The 17,500-nt window shown below is 58.3% G+C and overlaps 3 protein-coding genes and 2 long non-coding RNA genes across 6 annotated transcripts in view; 2 read left to right on the forward strand and 3 right to left on the reverse strand.

Annotated features, from left to right (window-relative positions):
* LOC148646527 (potassium channel subfamily K member 4-like) overlaps nucleotides 1–1,252 on the forward strand; it is a 15,198-nt gene extending 13,946 nt beyond the window's left edge. The window contains exon 7 of the mRNA XM_088609092.1: nucleotides 7–1,252. Within this exon, the coding sequence (XP_088465218.1) occupies nucleotides 7–603 (597 nt within the window). The 3' untranslated portion in view covers nucleotides 604–1,252. The remainder of the gene's footprint in view (nucleotides 1–6) is intronic.
* LOC148646520 (uncharacterized) overlaps nucleotides 1–8,384 on the reverse strand; it is an 83,732-nt gene extending 75,348 nt beyond the window's left edge. Inside the window, exon 1 of the long non-coding RNA XR_015927756.1 lies at nucleotides 8,265–8,384. This is a non-coding gene — a long non-coding RNA (uncharacterized LOC148646520). The remainder of the gene's footprint in view (nucleotides 1–8,264) is intronic.
* LOC148646528 (uncharacterized) lies at nucleotides 2,006–3,011 on the reverse strand. The gene is made up of 3 exons (XR_015927758.1): nucleotides 2,884–3,011; nucleotides 2,166–2,852; nucleotides 2,006–2,128 (listed from the first exon to the last, which is right to left on the reverse strand). It is a non-coding gene; the product is annotated as an uncharacterized LOC148646528 (long non-coding RNA).
* On the forward strand, nucleotides 2,959–7,336 carry LOC148646529 (uncharacterized). Its single transcript, XM_088609111.1, has 7 exons — nucleotides 2,959–3,349; nucleotides 4,042–4,192; nucleotides 4,986–5,013; nucleotides 5,097–5,200; nucleotides 6,105–6,158; nucleotides 6,301–6,367; nucleotides 7,137–7,336. The coding sequence occupies exons 1-7, from the start codon at nucleotides 3,297–3,299 to the stop codon at nucleotides 7,316–7,318; spliced, it is 639 nt and encodes a 212-aa protein (XP_088465237.1). The 5' UTR covers nucleotides 2,959–3,296; the 3' UTR covers nucleotides 7,319–7,336.
* A 2,912-nt stretch (nucleotides 8,385–11,296) lies between the features above and the next one.
* tgfb5 (transforming growth factor, beta 5) overlaps nucleotides 11,297–17,500 on the reverse strand; it is a 7,470-nt gene continuing 1,266 nt past the window's right edge. Inside the window, exons 2-8 of one of the 2 annotated variants that reach the window (XR_015927751.1) lie at nucleotides 16,665–16,828; nucleotides 16,306–16,438; nucleotides 16,091–16,201; nucleotides 13,951–14,128; nucleotides 13,710–13,863; nucleotides 12,416–13,209; nucleotides 11,297–12,375 (exon numbers count right to left, since the gene is read on the reverse strand). Coding sequence is in view for 1 of the 2 variants with exons in the window: in XM_088609097.1 (XP_088465223.1) it covers nucleotides 13,051–13,209; nucleotides 13,710–13,863; nucleotides 13,951–14,128; nucleotides 16,091–16,201; nucleotides 16,306–16,438; nucleotides 16,665–16,828 (899 nt within the window). In the remaining variant the exon portion in view is untranslated. Of the gene's footprint in view, nucleotides 13,210–13,709; nucleotides 13,864–13,950; nucleotides 14,129–16,090; nucleotides 16,202–16,305; nucleotides 16,439–16,664; nucleotides 16,829–17,500 lie in introns of both variants that reach the window. The other variant, XM_088609097.1, reaches the window with a different exon arrangement.

Raw genomic sequence — 17,500 nt, forward strand, 5'->3', positions numbered from 1 at the left:
CCCCAGATGGAGGAGCTCAGGGCTCACGCCACCGACTGGACTCAGAACATCCAGAACATCGACTTCCGGATCCCGGCGGGGCTGGACCTGAACGACCGGCTGCACCGGCGCCGCCGCAGGAAGCACCGGGGCCAGAGGTCGCGCAGCGAGGCGGGGGGCGGGGCGCCGGGCGCGGGGGGCGGGGCGCCGGGCTCCTCGGGCTCCTCCGGCTCCTCCGGCTCCTCGGGCTCCTCGGACGAGGGCTCCTCCTTCTCCTCCTCCTCCGCGGGGTCAGAGGTCACCGAGACGGAGCGGGTGGCGGGCGAGGACGGCTCGGGGCGCCCCCGCACCCCGCCGGACCCCCTCAGCTCGCAGCCCCTGGACTATTTCGGGGAGAACCTGGCGTACATCGACGAGTCGTCGGACGCCCTGAGCGTGCGCCTGGACACCGACCCCCCCGGGGCCCCCCCCGGCCGCCGCGCCAAGAGGCGGAGACCCCGGCGGCCCCCCGCAAACGCCAGCGCCCCCAAACCCCAGCGCCCCGCCCACAACGGCAAGCAGCCCAACGGGGACATAAACCCGCCCCCTCAGCCCCCTCCCCCGCCGCCCCCCGAGAAGAACTGACCCCCTCAGGCCCGGTCCCCTGGCGCCCCGCACCCCTGCATGACGAGCTCTCCTGCTCTGCACCGGACCGGCACCGGACTGAGACTGGACTGAGACCGGACTGAGACCGGACTGACACCGGACTGACACCGGACCACACCGGACTGAGACCGGACTGACAGCGGACTGAGACCGGACTGACACCGGACCCACACCGGACTGACACCGGACTGAGACCGGACTGACACTGGACCCCACACCGGACCCACACCGGACTGACACCGGACTGAGACCGGACTGAGATCGGACCGAGACCGGACCGGCACCGGACTGAGACCGGACTGAGACCGGACCCACACCGGACTGAGACCGGACTGACACCGGACTGACACTGGACCCCACACTGGACCCACACCGGACCCACACCAGACTGAGACCGGACTGAGACCGGACCGAGACCGGACCGGCACCGGACTGAGACCGGACTGAGACCGGACCCACACCGGACTGAGACCGGACTGAGACCGGACTGACACCGGACTGACACTGGACCCCACACTGGACCCACACCGGACTGACACCGGACTGAGACCGGACCGAGACCGGACCGAGACCGGACTGAGACCGGACCGAGACCGGACCGGCACCGGACTGAGACTGGACTGACACTGGACCCCACACCGGACTGACACCGGACTGAGACCGGACCGAGACCGGACTGAGACCGGACTGAGACCGGACCGGCACCGGACTGAGACCGGACTGAGACCGGACCCACACCGGACTGAGACCGGACTGACACCGGACTGACACTGGACCCCACACTGGACCCACACCGGACCCACACCAGACTGAGACCGGACTGAGACCGGACCGAGACCGGACCGGCACCGGACTGAGACCGGACTGAGACCGGACCCACACCGGACTGAGACCGGACTGAGACCGGACTGACACCGGACTGACACTGGACCCCACACTGGACCCACACCGGACTGACACCGGACTGAGACCGGACCGAGACCGGACCGAGACCGGACTGAGACCGGACCGAGACCGGACCGGCACCGGACTGAGACCGGACCCACACCGGACTGAGACCAGACTGACACCAGACTGACACCGGACTCACACCAGACTGACACCAGACTGACACTGGACTGACACCGGACCCACACCGGACCCACACCGGACTGACACCAGACTGACACCGGACTGACACCGGACCCACACCAGACTGAGACCGGACTGAGACCGGACTGACACCGGACCCACACCAGACCCACACCGAACTGACACCGGACCCACACCGGACCCACACCGGACCGACACCGGACTGAGACCGGACTGACACCAGACTGACACCAGACTGACACTGGACTGACACTGGACCCACACCGGACTGAGACCGGACTGACACCGAACTGACACCGGATCCACACCGGACCCACACAGGACTGAGACCGGACCGGCACCGGACTGACACCGGACTGACACTGGACCCACACCGGACTGACACCAGACCCACACCGGACTGACACTGGACCTACACTGGACCGACACCGGATTGACACCGGATTGACTGACTCCAGACCCACACCGGGCCGACACCTTTCAGCATGATAAGGACTGCAGCTTGATCACACCAACTACAGAACCACAGAGATCGTCCAGAGATCACCGGTCCAGCCTGGGTCACCCTGTACCCCTACAGTCCAGAGGGGTACTGGTCCGGTCTGGACCGGGTCGTACTTGAACCCTACTGGCGCAGGATGGACCTCACATTGACAGCGGTTTCCGAGGGGCGGCATGCGTGTGTCCCTGCACGCCTCAGCTGGTCCAGAGAAACTGTCCCTGCAGTGGGAGGAGAGAGGAGGGGACACCCCTGCCCTCTCACACTGTACAACCCGCCATATAGCGCCTTACACAGGCAGAGCTGGGATGCAGTCTGCTTGTACAGACCCCAGTGCCTTCGAACTGTAACTCCAGATCTCTGCCTTCCTGCCTGTCTGCCTGTCTCTCTGCCTGCCTGCCTGTCTCTCTGCCTGCCTGGCTGTCTGTCTCTCTGTCTGCCTGCCTGTCTGTCTCTCTGTCTCTCTGCCTGCCTGTCTGTCTTCTGTGTCTCTGCCTTCCTGCCTGTCTGTCTCTCTGTCTCTCTGTCTGTCTGTCTGTCTGTCTTCTGTCTCTCTGCCTGCCTGCCTGTCTGTCTCTCTGTCTCTGTCTGTCTGTCTTCTGTCTCTCTGCCTGCCTGTCTGTCTCTCTGTCTCTGTCTGTCTGTCTTCTGTCTCTCTGCCTGCCTGCCTGTCTGTCTCTGGCATGCCTCAGCCACGGAGAGTCTGGAGCTGATCCTGACCTGTCTAACACGCACCAAGTCTTAATAAACACCCCACTGTGCCTCCGCACCACGACTCCTGCGGTCTTTGTGATTTCACGCGTGTCCCGTGTTAACTCGCCACGCTGCGGTTCCCGGTCGTCACCAGCAGAGGGCGCCCGGGGCGCAGGTCTCCTCCGCTACTGACCTGCTGCCGTAATTCACCCGCGAGCGAATACATCATCGTGATGTCGCCGCGAGTTCCGTGCAATCCACGCGCCGTGGGTCGGATGCCTGACAGCACGCGGCTCTCGAACGCCGGCGCGTCTTTCAAACCCACCCGCGAGAACCCGCAAGAGCTGTTTTCATTTCGCTCCTGTCCCGCACGTCGGAGAAACTCGGGATGGCGACCAGAAACGGAGACGGAGACACCCCCGGAGAGACAGACCCTGCTGAGTAAGACACTCTCTCCTTTCTCCCCTTCTCCTCTCTCCTCTCCTGTCCTTCTTTCTCCTCTCCTTATTATATCCAGTGTCTGTGTCCAGGCTGTGGTCACTGAGCCTGTCCTCTCTGGACAGCCAGGTCTGCCTGTGTCCAGTGTCTGTGTCCAGGCTGTGGTCACTGAGCCTGTCCTCTCTGGACAGCCAGGTCTGCCTGTGTCCAGTGTCTGTGTCCAGGCTGTCGTCACTGAGCCTGTCCTCTCTGGACAGCCAGGTCTGCCTGTGTCCAGTGTCTGTGTCCAGGCTGTGGTCACTGAGCCTGTCCTCTCTGGACAGCCAGGTCTGCCTGTGTCCAGTGTCTGTGGCCAGGCTGTGGTCCCTGAGCCTGTCCTCTCTGGACAGCCAGGTCTGCCTGTGTCCAGTGTCTGTGTCCAGGCTGTGGTCCCTGAGCCTGTCCTCTCTGGACAGCCAGGTCTGCCTGTGTCCAGTGTCTGTGTCCAGGCTGTGGTCCCTGAGCCTGTCCTCTCTGGACAGCCAGGTCTGCCTGTGTCCAGTGTCTGCTGTGGCCAGGCTGTGGTCCCTGAGCCTGTCCTCTCTGTGGTCACTGTGCTCAGTGTGTGTAGTGCTGGGTGAGGTAGTGTTGCTCTGGTGTGCCATGTGTAGTGTTGTCATCTCTGCGTGTGTGGTACCTGCGTCTCTGTTCTCCAGTTCTCAGCACGAGCAGCGTGACTCTGAGCTGGTGCAGTCTGGACAGTGCAGTGGCGTGGAGGAGGAGGAAGAGGAGGCAGACGAGGAGGAAGAGGGCGTCTTTGAGGGCCACACCAGCCTGGGAGCCCCTCTGCAGAGAGTCCAGGAGGAGGTACTGAGTCACTAACACTCGGCGACTGTCTGTCTGACTGTCTCTCTCCCCGCAGAGCAGGAACAGTACACCTGCGCCTGTGTGCTGGTGAGACACTGGTGAGGCACCGGTCAGGCACTGGTCAAGCAATGGTGACACCCTGGTGAGGCACTGGTGTGCCTGTGTGCTGGTGAGACACTGGTGAGACACTGGTGGGCCTGTGTGCTGGTGAGACACTGGTGAGACACTGGTGAGGCACCGGTCAAGCACTGGTGAGACACTGGTGAGGCACCGGTCAGGCACTGGTCAAGCAATGGTGACACTCTGGTGAGGCACTGGTGTGCCTGTGTGCTGGTGAGACACTGGTGCGCCTGTGTGCTGGTGAGACACTGGTGAGGCACCGGTCAAGCACTGGTGAGACACTGGTGCGCCTGTGTGCTGGCGAGACACTGGTGAGGCACCGGTCAGGCACTGGTGAGACACTGGTGAGGCACCGGTCAGGCACTGGTCAAGCACTGGTGAGACACTGGTGCGCCTGTGTGCTGGTGAGACACTGGTGACACACTGGTGCGCCTGTGTGCTGGTGAGACACTGGTGACACACTGGTGCGCCTGTGTGCTGGTGAGACACTGGTGAGACACTGGTGACACACTGGTGAGACACTGGTGACACACTGGTGCACTGGATAAGGTGGAGTTCTAATTCTACCCCCGTCAGTGTTGTGACACAGTGAGCCTGACTCCTGTCTCTCGGCCACCCTGTGCGTGGCCGAGTCAGGGGTGACCGTCTGTCTCCCCCCTCTCTCTCCCTCCAGGCACTGCCCCCCCCCTCCACTGTCCTGGGTGAGTGGCGCACAGGAAGCGCTTGTGCAGGTGACTGCGGACCGTCTCTGAGCTCCTCTCTCTCTCCTGTCCCCCGCTGGCAGACCTGCTCCTGAGTCGCGCCGGCTCAGTGTGGGGCACCAGCAAGTGCATCAGCAAGTGGCGAATGGCTCATCGCCGGGGCTACCACATCAGCCAGTACACACAGGTAGGCGCCATCAGGAAGACGTCAACACAAAATAGGACATAGTGACACGTGTGGGCCAGGTTATACTGTACCCCTCCAGTCCAGTCTGGGTCACACTGTACCCCTCCAGTCCAGAGATCACTGTCCAGTCTGGGTCACACTGTACCCCTACAGTCCAGTCTGGGTCACACTGTACCCCTCCAGTCCAGAGATCACTGTCCAGTCTGGGTCACCCTGTACCCCTCCAGTCCAGAGATCACTGTCCAGTCTGGGTCACACTGTACCCCTACAGTCCAGTCTGGGTCACACTGTACCCCTCCAGTCCAGAGATCACTGTCCAGTCTGGGTCACCCTGTACCCCTCCAGTCCAGAGATCACTGTCCAGTCTGGGTCACACTGTACCCCTACAGTCCAGTCTGGGTCACACTGTACCCCTACAGTCCAGAGATCACTGTCCAGTCTGGGTCATAATGTACCCCTACAGTCCAGTCTGGGTCACACTGTACCCCTCCAGTCCAGAGATCACTGTCCAGTCTGGGTCACCCTGTACCCCTCCAGTCCAGAGATCACTGTCCAGTCTGGGTCACACTGTACCCCTACAGTCCAGTCTGGGTCACACTGTACCCCTACAGTCCAGTCTGGGTCACCCTGTACCCCTACAGTCCAGAGATCACTGTCCAGTCTGGGTCACACTGTACCCCTACAGTCCAGTCTGGGTCACCCTGTACCCCTACAGTCCAGAGATCGCCGTTCCAGTCTGGGTCACACTGTACCCCTACAGTCCAGTCTTTGTCGCACTGTACCCCTACAGTCCGTAGATCACCGGTCCAGTCTGGGTCGCACTGTACAGTCCACCCCCTGTCCCTCAGCCTCAAGCGGCTCATCAGTGAGCTCTGTGTCTGACTATTACTGTCTGTCTTTTCAGGATCCAGCATACAAGGAGATCATCATGAGGCACGAGCTGGACTACAGGACCTCTGTAAGCCCTGTCTGTCTCTCTGCGTCTGACCCTGTCGCCTGTGTGAAGTCAGCCCATGCATGCGTGTGTGTGCGTGTGCGTGTGAGCACGTGTGTGTCCACCGCAGTGCAGTGAGTTCTGGCTCCTCTCTCTCTCTCTCCAGATCCCACTACCCCTGGTGTCTGCCATAGAGAGGGAGGTCCTGCAGATCCTGCAGAACACAGCCACAGGTACTGGACACTGTGGGGTGAGACAGGGCCTGAGAGACAGACAGCCACAGGTACTGGACACTGTGGGGTGAGACAGGGCCTGAGAGACAGACAGCCACAGGTACTGGACACTGTGGGGTGAGACAGGGCCTGAGAGACAGACAGCCACAGGTACTGGACACTGTGGGGTGAGACAGGGCCTGAGAGACAGACAGCCACAGGTACTGGACACTGTGGGGTGAGACAGGGCCTGAGAGACAGACAGCCACAGGTACTGGACACTGTGGGGTGAGACAGGGCCTGAGAGACAGACAGCCACAGGTACTGGACACTGTGGGGTGAGACAGGGCCTGAGAGACAGACAGCCACAGGTACTGGACACTGTGGGGTGAGACAGGGCCTGAGAGACAGACAACCAGAGGTACTGGACACTGTGGGGTGAGACAGGGCCTGAGAGAGAGACAGGAAGGTGGGCTCTGTGTTTCACACAGGCAGAGGCAAGCAGACAGTGGAACAGAAGGACAGTCAGACAGGTGGACAGACAGGCAGTGAGGCGCAGGAGCCAGCGGTCAGTCAGACAGGTGGACAGACAGGCAGTGAGGCGCAGGAGCCAGCGGTCAGTCGGACAGGTGGACAGACAGGCAGTGAGGCGCAGGAGCCAGCGGTCAGTCGGACAGGTGGACAGACAGGCAGTGAGGCGCAGGAGCCAGCGGTCAGTCGGACAGGTGGACAGACAGGCAGTGAGGCGCAGGAGCCAGCGGTCAGTCAGACAGGTGTCCTCTCTCTGCAGACTATGCCTCCCAGCTGGGCTCTCAGCACAGCCTGACCCAGGAAGTGAAACAGCGCATCGAGGACCTGAGTGTGCGTGTGTCCTGCAAGACGGAGGACGACCTCTTCCTGCCGCGGGCCGGCGTCTGGAGACGGGCTCTCGCGGCTCTGTGGGCGCTGGCAGGCGTGTGGCGGCAGAAATAAAGACACACAGAGCACTGATCTCAGTCTGGTTTAATAGAACCACCACACCGTCACAGGCACACAGGACTGAGAGCGCTGTCTGTCTCTGTCTCTCTCCCTGAGAGCGCTGTCTGTCTCTGTCTCTCTCCCTGAGAGCCCTGTCTGTCTCTGTCTCTCTCCCTGAGAGCCCTGTCTGTCTCTGTCTCTGTCTCTCTCTGTCTCTCTCCCTGAGAGCCCTGTCTGTCTCTGTCTCTCCCTGTGTCTCTGTCTCTCTCCCTGAGAGTGCTGTCTGTCTCTCCCTGTGTCTCTGTCTCTCTCCCTGAGAGCCCTGTCTGTCTCTCCCTGAGTCTCTGTCTCTCTCCCTGAGAGCGCTGTCTGTCTCTGTCTCTCTCCCTGAGAGCCCTGTCTGTCTCTGTCTCTATCTCTCTCTGTCTCTCTCCCTGAGAGCCCTGTCTGTCTCTCCCTGAGTCTCTGTCTCTCTCCCTGAGAGCGCTGTCTGTCTCTGTCTCTCTCCCTGAGAGCCCTGTCTGTCTCTCCCTGAGTCTCTGTCTCTCTCCCTGAGAGCGCTGTCTGTCTCTCCCTGAGTCTCTGTCTCTCTCCCTGAGAGCCCTGTCTGTCTCTGTCTCTGTCTCTCTCTGTCTCTCTCCCTGGGTGCCTGTCTGTCTCTGAAAGAGAGCCACTTCCTGCTTGCTCAACATCAGCGATCATGAGACGGGTCAGGTTACAGGTGGTGCTGCTGTCCCAGGGCGCAGAAGACAGGGCTGGAAACCAGTGCGTCTCTGTCCGGAAGACTGGTACCTGATAAAGCACCAAGAATAGCTGGACCAAAACAAGCACTTCTGCAAATTGACCACAAGGTGGCAGCAAAGAACGCTCTTTTTAAATCTTTCAACATTCCTCTAAAACCTCAAAAATCACATTGAGGAAAAAGACAGTAAAGCCTGGAGCAGGGACAGATTATAATAACTACTCCAGCTCCCAGTCCAGCCAGTCCAGTCCAGCCTGCAGTGTCTCAGACTGCTCTGTCAGTGTCAGTGAGTCTGATTATAATCCCAGTGAAGAACTAATCCAGCTCCCAGTCCAGCCAGTCCAGTCCAGCCTGCAGTGTCTCAGACTGCTCTGTCAGTGTCAGTGGAGTCTGATTATAATCCCAGTGAAGAACTAATCCAGCTCCCAGTCCAGCCAGTCCAGTCCAGCCTGCAGTGTCTCAGACTGCTCTGTCAGTGTCAGTGAGTCTGATTATAATCCCAGTGAAGAACTAATCCAGCTCCCAGTCCAGCCAGTCCAGTCCAGCCTGCAGTGTCTCAGACTGCTCTGTCAGTGTCAATGGAGTCTGAGTATAATCCCAGTGAAGAACTAATCCAGCTCCCAGTCCAGCCAGTCCAGTCCAGCCTGCAGTGTGTCAGCCTGCTCTGTCAGTGTCAGTGGAGTCTATGATCCCAGTCCAGCCCAGCCTGCAGTGGTTCGGTGCTCAGATGGTGTCTTTGCTCCTGTGTGACCTCACTCACCCCTCTCTCCTCGCTGAGCGCAGGCTCAGCTCCCTCACAGTGCACAAGGCCTGGCCTGTGCTCCCAGCCACACAGACGGGCTGCGTCTCCTCCTCCCTGTCCAGCACACAGCCCCTGCTGTGTTGAGGGTGGGGGTGACAGAGGTGTCAATTGGGTGATACGACCCCACCCCCGTCCCCACCCACCACCCCGTCTGACACAACATCCCGACAGGCTGATAGTTTCACACACGCACACACAAACACCAACTGACGCACACACATACCGATGCACTGACTAAACGCTTTCACACACTGACACACACACACTGACAAACTGATTCTCTGCCTCTCACTGCCACTCTCCCTCCATCCTCCTCTCCTCCTCTCTCCCCCTCTCTCTTCTCTCTCTCCTCTCTCGCTCCTCTCTCTCCCTCTCTCTCTCCTCTCCTCCTCTCCTCCTCTCTCCTCTCTCTCCTCTCTCTCTCTCCTCTCTCTCCTCTCTCCTCCTCTCCTCCTCTCTCCCCTCTCTCTCCTCTCTCCTCTCTCTCTCTCTATCCTCTCTCCTCTCTCTCTCCTCTCTCCTCTCTCCTCTCTCTCTCCTCTCTATCCTCTCTCCTCTCTCTCTCTCCTCTCTCCTCTCTCCTCTCTCCTCTCTCCTCTCTCTCTCTCCTCTCTCTCTCTCCTCTCTCTCCTCTCTCCTCCTCTCTCCCTCTCTCTCTCCTCTCTCTCTCCTCCTCTCTCCTCTCTCCTCTCTCTCTCTCCTCTTTCCTCTCCACACACACACACAGGCCTGTCGCCAGCGGCCCCGGAGCGCAGTGGGAAGAAATCGCTCACATCCTGTTTACTGCAGTCTGCTGCGACCGCAGAGGAACTGGCAGAGCTCCCTGCTGCTCTGGCTGGGAGAGGAGCCCATCGCACCTCCCTGCCTCGCGACGCGGGACACGCCCTGCAGCAGCTCTCCTGCCTAAATGTGGGTCTTTTCTGCAGGTTCTGACCCAGTTTATACCATGTGATTGGAGAACCGTTACCACAGGCAGGATCATGATTTAGTTTACCCTGATGTCACTGGGCTGTACTGTGCTTTTACCCTGATCTCACTGGGCTCTACTGCGCTGTACTGTGCTTTTACCCTGATCTCACTGGGCTCTACTGCGCTGTACTGTGCTTTTACCCTGATCTCACTGGGCTGTACTGCGCTGTACTGCGCTTTTACCCTGATCTCACTGGGCTCTACTGCGCTGTACTGTGCTTTTACCCTGATCTCACTGGGCTGTACTGCGCTGTACTGTGCTTTTACCCTGATCTCACTGGGTCTACTGTATTGCGCTTTTATAGTGAACAGGCTGGAATGAGCGATCTCTGGACTGTAGGGGTACAGTGTGACCCAGACTGGACAAGTGATCTCTGGACTGTAGGGGTACAGTGTGACCCAGACTGGACTGTAGGGGTACAGTGAGACCCAGACTGGACCGGTGATCTCTGGACTGTAGGGGTACAGTGTGACCCAGACTGGACTGTAGGGGTACAGAGTGACCCAGACTGGACCAGTGATCTCTGGACTGTAGGGGTACAGTGTGACCCAGACTGGACTGTAGGGGTACAGTGTGACCCAGACTGGACTGTAGGGGTACAGAGTGACCCAGACTGGACCAGTGATCTCTGGACTGTAGGGGTACAGTGTGACCCAGACTGGACTGTAGGGGTACAGAGTGACCCAGACTGGCCTGTAAGGGTACAGAGTGCCGCAGACTGGACCGGCGATCTCTGGACTGTAGGGGTACAGTGTGACCCAGACTGAACTGTAGGGGTACAGAGTGACCCAGACTGGACCGTAGGGGTACAGTGTGACCCAGACTGGACCGGCGATCTCTGGACTGTAGGGGTACAGTGTGACCCAGACTGAACTGTAGGGGTACAGTGTGACCCAGACTGGACTGTAGGGGTACAGTGTGACCCAGACTGGACCGGCGATCTCTGGACTCTGGACTGTGCTGGCACACACAGTAAGGGAATGGGGTATTTTCACATGTTGGGGTTCATGATGAAGTCAGGGTGCCAGCAGGACGGCAGCTGGCCTGTGGTCTGGCACTCACAGCCCTCATCTGGTGTCTCTCACACCAGCCAGAAGTTTATTTTGGTTTTATTGTAGTTTTAATGCTCTGTTTGGTCAGTTGACCTCAAGCCACTAAGTTTGAACTTACATGACTGCTCTTTCTCTCAAGTTCTGTTTCTCTCCCCTCTCCTCTCTCCTCTCTCCTCTCTCCTCTCCTCTCACTCCTCTCCTCTCTCCTCTCTCCTCTCCTCTCTCCTGTCTCCTCTCTCTTCTCTCCTCTTCTCTCTCTCGTCTTGCTCAGTAACACACTGTCACAAACACTGCAACACACAGTCACACACAGTTACACTGTCACAATCACTGCGACACACACTGCAACACTCTGTCACGCACACTAGCACACACAGAGACACACATACTGTACCATCAATTCTATTTGAACACGCCACACGACAAGTCTCTGTCTGAACTTTTATTAACGGTTTATAACTCACGACCATGTGTGTACGAGCCCAGATTGGATCTTCATCAGCTTTCCATCCTTACAAATACAGGTGTAGCACTGTCGTCTCCGCCCAGTCCTGGCTCTGACACAAGCCGCCTTCAGCAATGTCCAGTGATCGGCGTGGTCAGTCCTGTAAGTTAAACTGCACTGAGGTGTCCAGTGGTCAGTGTCTCAGCGTCCAACTCTCCCAGCCAGCCTGTGCAGACACAGGGGGCACGGAGATCTGCAGTGGTCAGTGTTCTGCTGGGACGCGGCCGGACCCTCTGTGTGATGTCAGTTGAGCCGGCCTGCTGGACGTGTGAGCCAGGGGAAAGCAGTGACCGTGATGTTGTCCAGCGGGAGAGCGACAGTTGGTGTTGTACCTATTTATTAAGGAAGGTGATGTCACACACTGGAGGTCATACAACCTTTCACTGATCTGTCATTCAGCTGTGACCTTTTCTCTCCTGCAGTGCGTTAATTTAGGACTTCTGCCCACTTAAATACAGCAGCATTAACTGTGACTTTTGCCTTCACACATAACATTAACCTATGACCTTTGTTCTGATATATTCACGATAACCTGTGACCTGTAATCTGTGACATTTGCCCTCATACATCACACCACAGTCCTTGTCGTACAGTAATGATTCTATGACCTTTGCCCCCGTACATCATAGAATTCCAATACCCCATAACTCGCACAATCCTACATCCTTTGCCCTTATATCTAGAAAGATGAGACGACCTATGACCTCCCACTGCTGCAGATAATGGTATTGTTCCCCCAGTTTCTTTAAAAGGTACAGTAACATCTGTCTTCTGGCCAGCCCTGACCCCACTGGACACCCCAGTGCAATGTGACCCCCAGCACTGACCCCACTGGACACCCCAGTACAGTGTGACCCCAGTACTGACCCCACTGGACACCCCAGTGCAGTGTGACCCCCAGCACTGACCCCACTGGACACCTCAGTACAGTGTGACCCCAGTACTGACCCCACTGGACACCCCAGTGCAGTGTGACCCCCAGCACTGACCCCACTGGACACCTCAGTACAGTGTGACCCCAGCACTGACCCCACTGGACACCTAAGGGCAGTGTAACCCCCAGAGGTGACCACACTGGACACTGGAAGGCCCAGTTTTAGATACTGGTGGCAATTTCACTTATCTGCAGCAGCTCCTAACAGCAAGATTATCTGTGATTAGGTTGACATCCATCTGCTCGCGCTATCGAGAGCAGTCCTTCTAACAGCCTCTCTGTGGATGATCTATTTACACTGCTGCGAGGAGGGTCTGGGCCGGTCCGGTCCGGCCTGGTCCGTTCTGGGCTATAGCTCCCGAGTGGCAGAGAGCCCTGGAGTCAGAACGCGTCTCCCCGTCAGCCAGGGGGACAGAGAGATGGGTGGAAGGAAGGATACAGACAGAGGAGCAGTATCGGGGTGTCTTGGTTTTGTGGTATATCCAGCTGTTGGTGCCCTGGACTTTTGGGGTGTCCAAGCATTGGTGTCTTATGCGTTTGAGACGCCCGAAATTTGATGTCCTGCACTTTCAGGGTGTCCAAGAGTCGGTGTCATGTTCTTTCGGGGTATCCAAGCACAGGTGTCTTAGGCTTTTGGGGTGTCCAAGCTTTGGTGTCCTGGGCTTTCAGGAAGTCCAGGAGTTGGTATCTTGGGCTTTTGGGGTGTCCAAGAGATGTCCTGGGCTTTTGGGGTGGCTCTCCTCTACCTGCACTTGCAGGACTTGACCACCATGTTGGACAGCTGCTCCACACGGGGGTTGCGCCCCACAAAGTAGATGATGGTCAGGGGCTCGAGCTCCTGGGGCACACAGCAGGGAGACACCGACGCCTCGGGGTTCAGCTTGTTGTACAGGGGCAGAATCTGGAGACAGACAGACAGGTGAGTGTCCAAAACACAGGACTGACCGCACTGGTCCTGGATACACAGACAGACACAGTGAGAGACAGACAGACAGACAGACAGACAGGGAGACAGGAAGGGACAGTGAGACTGACACAAACAGACAGTGAGACATAGACAGTGAGACACAGTGAGACACAGACAGACACAGTGAGACACAGACAGACACAGACAGACAGTGAGACAGACAGACACAAACAGACAGTGAGACACAGACAGACACAGTGAGACACAGACAGACAGTGAGACACAGACAGACACAGACAGACAGTGAGACACAGACAGACACAGTGAGACACAGACAGACAGTGAGACACAGACAGACACAGTGAGACACAGACAGACACAGTGAGACACAGACAGGCAGTGAGATACAGACAGACACAGACAGACACGGTGAGACACAGACAGTAGGATGAATACTCAAACAGTGAGACAGAGGCAGGCAGGCTGACACTGACTCTGCTGTAGTGCATGTCCGCGCTCCACAGGTAAGGACAGCTCCCCGCGCAGAAGTTGGCCTTGTAGCCCTTGGGCTCGTGGATCCACCTCCAGTTGAGATCCCGACGGAAATCGATGTAGAGGGAGTGGAGACAGCAGCTCTGGTCGGCATTCCTGAGGATGGGAGGGGGACACAGGGCAGATAGCACCGAGGCACAGAGAGCGGGCTACCGGCACAGAGCGAGGGGAGCACACACACACCTGGAGCAGGTGGGGGTGTCCCCGGCCGCACGCCGCTTGCGCCCCTTCTTGGCTGGGGACTCCAGTCGGTCTGTGGGCAGCAGGGTCAGGATGAGGTGGGGCGTCTTGGTGCTAATGTCGAACTTGGAGCCTTTCGAGCCTGACTTCTTATACTGTTTTATCAGCTGGTCATCCAGGCCTGAGAGGGAGAGGAAAGTAAGTGAGACAGATGGACAGAGAGGTACAGATACCAGAGCTCTGCCCAGTGACAGAGAGGTACAGATACCAGAGCTCTGCCCAGTGACAGAGAGGTACAGATACCAGAGCTCTGCCCAGTGACAGAGAGGTACAGATACCAGTGCCCTGCCCAGTGGCAGATGGACAGAGAGATACCGATACCAGTGCTCTGCCCAGTGACAGAGAGGTACAGATACCAGAGCTCTGCCCAGTGACAGAGAGGTACAGATACCAGAGCTCTGCCCAGTGACAGAGAGGTACAGATACCAGAGCTCTGCCCAGTGACAGAGAGGTACAGATACCAGTGCCCTGCCCAGTGGCAGATGGACAGAGAGATACCGATACCAGTGCTCTGCCCAGTGACAGAGAGGTACAGATACCAGAGCTCTGCCCAGTGACAGAGAGGTACAGATACCAGAGCTCTGCCCAGTGACAGAGAGGTACAGATACCAGAGCTCTGCCCAGTGACAGAGAGGTACAGATACCAGAGCTCTGCCCAGTGACAGAGAGGTACAGATACCAGAGCTCTGCCCAGTGACAGAGAGGTACAGATACCAGTGCCCTGCCCAGTGGCAGATGGACAGAGAGATACCGATACCAGTGCTCTGCCCAGTGACAGAGAGGTACAGATACCAGAGCTCTGCCCAGTGACAGAGAGGTACAGATACCAGAGCTCTGCCCAGTGACAGAGAGGTACAGATACCAGAGCTCTGCCCAGTGACAGAGAGGTACAGATACCAGTGCCCTGCCCAGTGGCAGATGGACAGAGAGATACCGATACCAGTGCTCTGCCCAGTGACAGAGAGGTACAGATACCAGAGCTCTGCCCAGTGACAGAGAGGTACAGATACCAGAGCTCTGCCCAGTGACAGAGAGGTACAGATACCAGAGCTCTGCCCAGTGACAGAGAGGTACAGATACCAGAGCTCTGCCCAGTGACAGAGAGGTACAGATACCAGAGCTCTGCCCAGTGACAGAGAGGTACAGATACCAGAGCTCTGCCCAGTGACAGAGAGGTACAGATACCAGTGCCCTGCCCAGTGGCAGATGGACAGAGAGATACCGATACCAGTGCTCTGCCCAGTGACAGAGAGGTACAGATACCAGAGCTCTGCCCAGTGACAGAGAGGTACAGATACCAGAGCTCTGCCCAGTGACAGAGAGGTACAGATACCAGTGCCCTGCCCAGTGGCAGATGGACAGAGAGGTACAGATACCAGAGCTCTGCCCAGTGACAGAGAGGTACAGATACCAGTGCCCTGCCCAGTGGCAGATGGACAGAGAGGTACAGATACCAGAGCTCTGCCCAGTGGCAGATGGACAGAGAGGTACAGATACCAGTGTCCTGCCCAGTGACAGAAGGACAGATACCAGTGGCCTGCCCAGTGACAGAGAGGTACAGATACCTGAGCTCTGCCCAGTGACAGAGAGGTACAGATACATCTGCCCTGCCCAGTGGCAGATGGACAGAGAGGTACAGATACCAGTGGCCTGCCCAGTGACAGAGAGGTACAGATACCTGAGCTCTGCCCAGTGACAGAGAGGTACAGATACATCTGCCCTGCCCAGTGGCAGATGGACAGAGAGGTACAGATACCAGTGCCCTGCCCAGTGGCAGATGGACAGAGAGGTACAGATACCAGAGCTCTGCCCAGTGACAGAGAGGTACAGATACCAGAGCTCTGCCCAGTGACAGAGAGTTACAAATACCAGTGCCCTGCCCAGTGGCAGATGGACAGAGAGGTACAGATACCAGTGCCCTGCCCAGTGGCAGATGGACAGAGAGGTACAGATACCAGAGCTCTGCCCAGTGACAGAGAGTTACAAATACCAGTGCCCTGCCCAGTGGCAGATGGACAGAGAGGTACAGATACCAGTGGCCTGCCCAGCCTGGGCTCTGACAGAGAGGAACAGACACACAGACCTGCGAATCGAGCCTCCAGCTCCTCGCTCTTGTTGGGGACGATGTTGTTATTGGAGGGAAGGAAGGTGCAGCAGGGACAGTGAACACTCAGTTTCAGCCCCTGGTTCCTGTCTGAGAGGGGGGAGGGGTAGTGGACAGGGGGGAGAACAGCAGTATTAGAACCGGGCCCAGCTCCGACAGCAGCCTGGGACGGACGGCCGTGCCGCTGCCCTCACCTCTGTGGGCGAGCCACTCGCCGACGGTCTCCGTGACGTCGATGGAGAGCCACTCCCCCTTGGCGCGGGGGCGGAGGTTGCGGCTGTCGATGTAGCGCTGGGAGGGCGACGACGGGTCCCGCGACTTCAGGACCTGGGGGGGGGCAGGAGAGAGCTGTTCCACCGCGGTCACACCTCCTCCTCCTCCTCCTCTTCCTCCTCCACACGCCCCGTCGGCCTCCCGTTCACCCTGTGCTCACGCACCGGCGGGGGGGAGCGACACGGCAGTGTATACCCCACCTGGCCCCTAGGGCGGCGCTGTTGAGGCCCCCGGCGGTAGTGTGTGTGTGTGTGTGTGTGTGTGTGCCCCGTGCTGGTACCTGGTACAGCTCCACCCGCTGCTCCGCCACCTTGGCCTTGGGATTGGCGACCCGGAAAATTCGGAACTCCGCCTTCACCAGGTGGCTGGAGTTCGTGTCGACGGACGTGACGTCGAACCTCAGGACGCGGATGTAGGGGCTGTAAGGGCTGGTGGGGATGACATCTGGGGACAAAGGTAAGACAAAGGTAAGACACTCGCGGCAGGTCCGCTGGGGAGTGAAGGGGTTTGTGATTGGCTGATTGGCAGGTCCGCTGGGGAGTGAAGGGGTTTGTGATTGGCTGATTGGCAGGTCCGCTGGGGAGTGAAGGGGTTTGTGATTGGCTGATCGGCAGGTCCGCGGGGGAGTGAAGGGGTTTGTGATTGGCTGATCGGTCCTCGGTCAATCAGTGTGATGGGATGCGGTTGAGAAGGGCTGACTCAGAGAGACAGACAGGCAGGCAGACAGGACAGGTGGACAGACAGTGACGGACAGAGGTGGACATACAGATGGACAGATATGGACAGAGGTGTAAGGGTTGATAGACAGAGGTGGACAGACGGACGGACAGATAGACAGAGGTGGACAGAGGAACAGAGGAGGACAGCTGGACGGAGGTGTAAGGGTTGATAGACAGAGGTGAATGGGTGGACAGACGGATGGACAGATGAACAGAAGTGGACAGAACTGGCCGAAGGTGAACAGACAGAGGTGGACAGACAGACAGAGGTGGACAGCTGGCCGGAGGTGGACAGACAGAGGTGGACCGACAGACACCTGGCCAGAGGTGGACAGACAGACAGAGGTGGTCAGCTGGCCGGAGGTGGACAGACAGAGGTGGACCGACAGACACCTGG

The sequence above is a fragment of the Lepisosteus platostomus genome, chromosome 16, assembly GCF_059453375.1.
Source record: "Lepisosteus platostomus isolate fLepPlt1 chromosome 16, fLepPlt1.hap1, whole genome shotgun sequence".
In the NCBI taxonomy this organism is placed as follows: domain Eukaryota; kingdom Metazoa; phylum Chordata; class Actinopteri; order Semionotiformes; family Lepisosteidae; genus Lepisosteus; species Lepisosteus platostomus.

Bases quoted from the DNA above. Each gene is read 5' to 3' on its own strand.
- LOC148646529 (XM_088609111.1), top strand. From the start codon at position 3,297: ATGGCGACCAGAAACGGAGACGGAGACACCCCCGGAGAGACAGACCCT. The intron at 3,350-4,041 runs GTAAGACACTCT...TCTGTTCTCCAG, and splicing joins GGAGAGACAGACCCTGCTGA to TTCTCAGCACGAGCAGCGTG. The intron at 5,014-5,096 runs GTGAGTGGCGCA...CCCCGCTGGCAG, and splicing joins CCCCCCCTCCACTGTCCTGG to ACCTGCTCCTGAGTCGCGCC.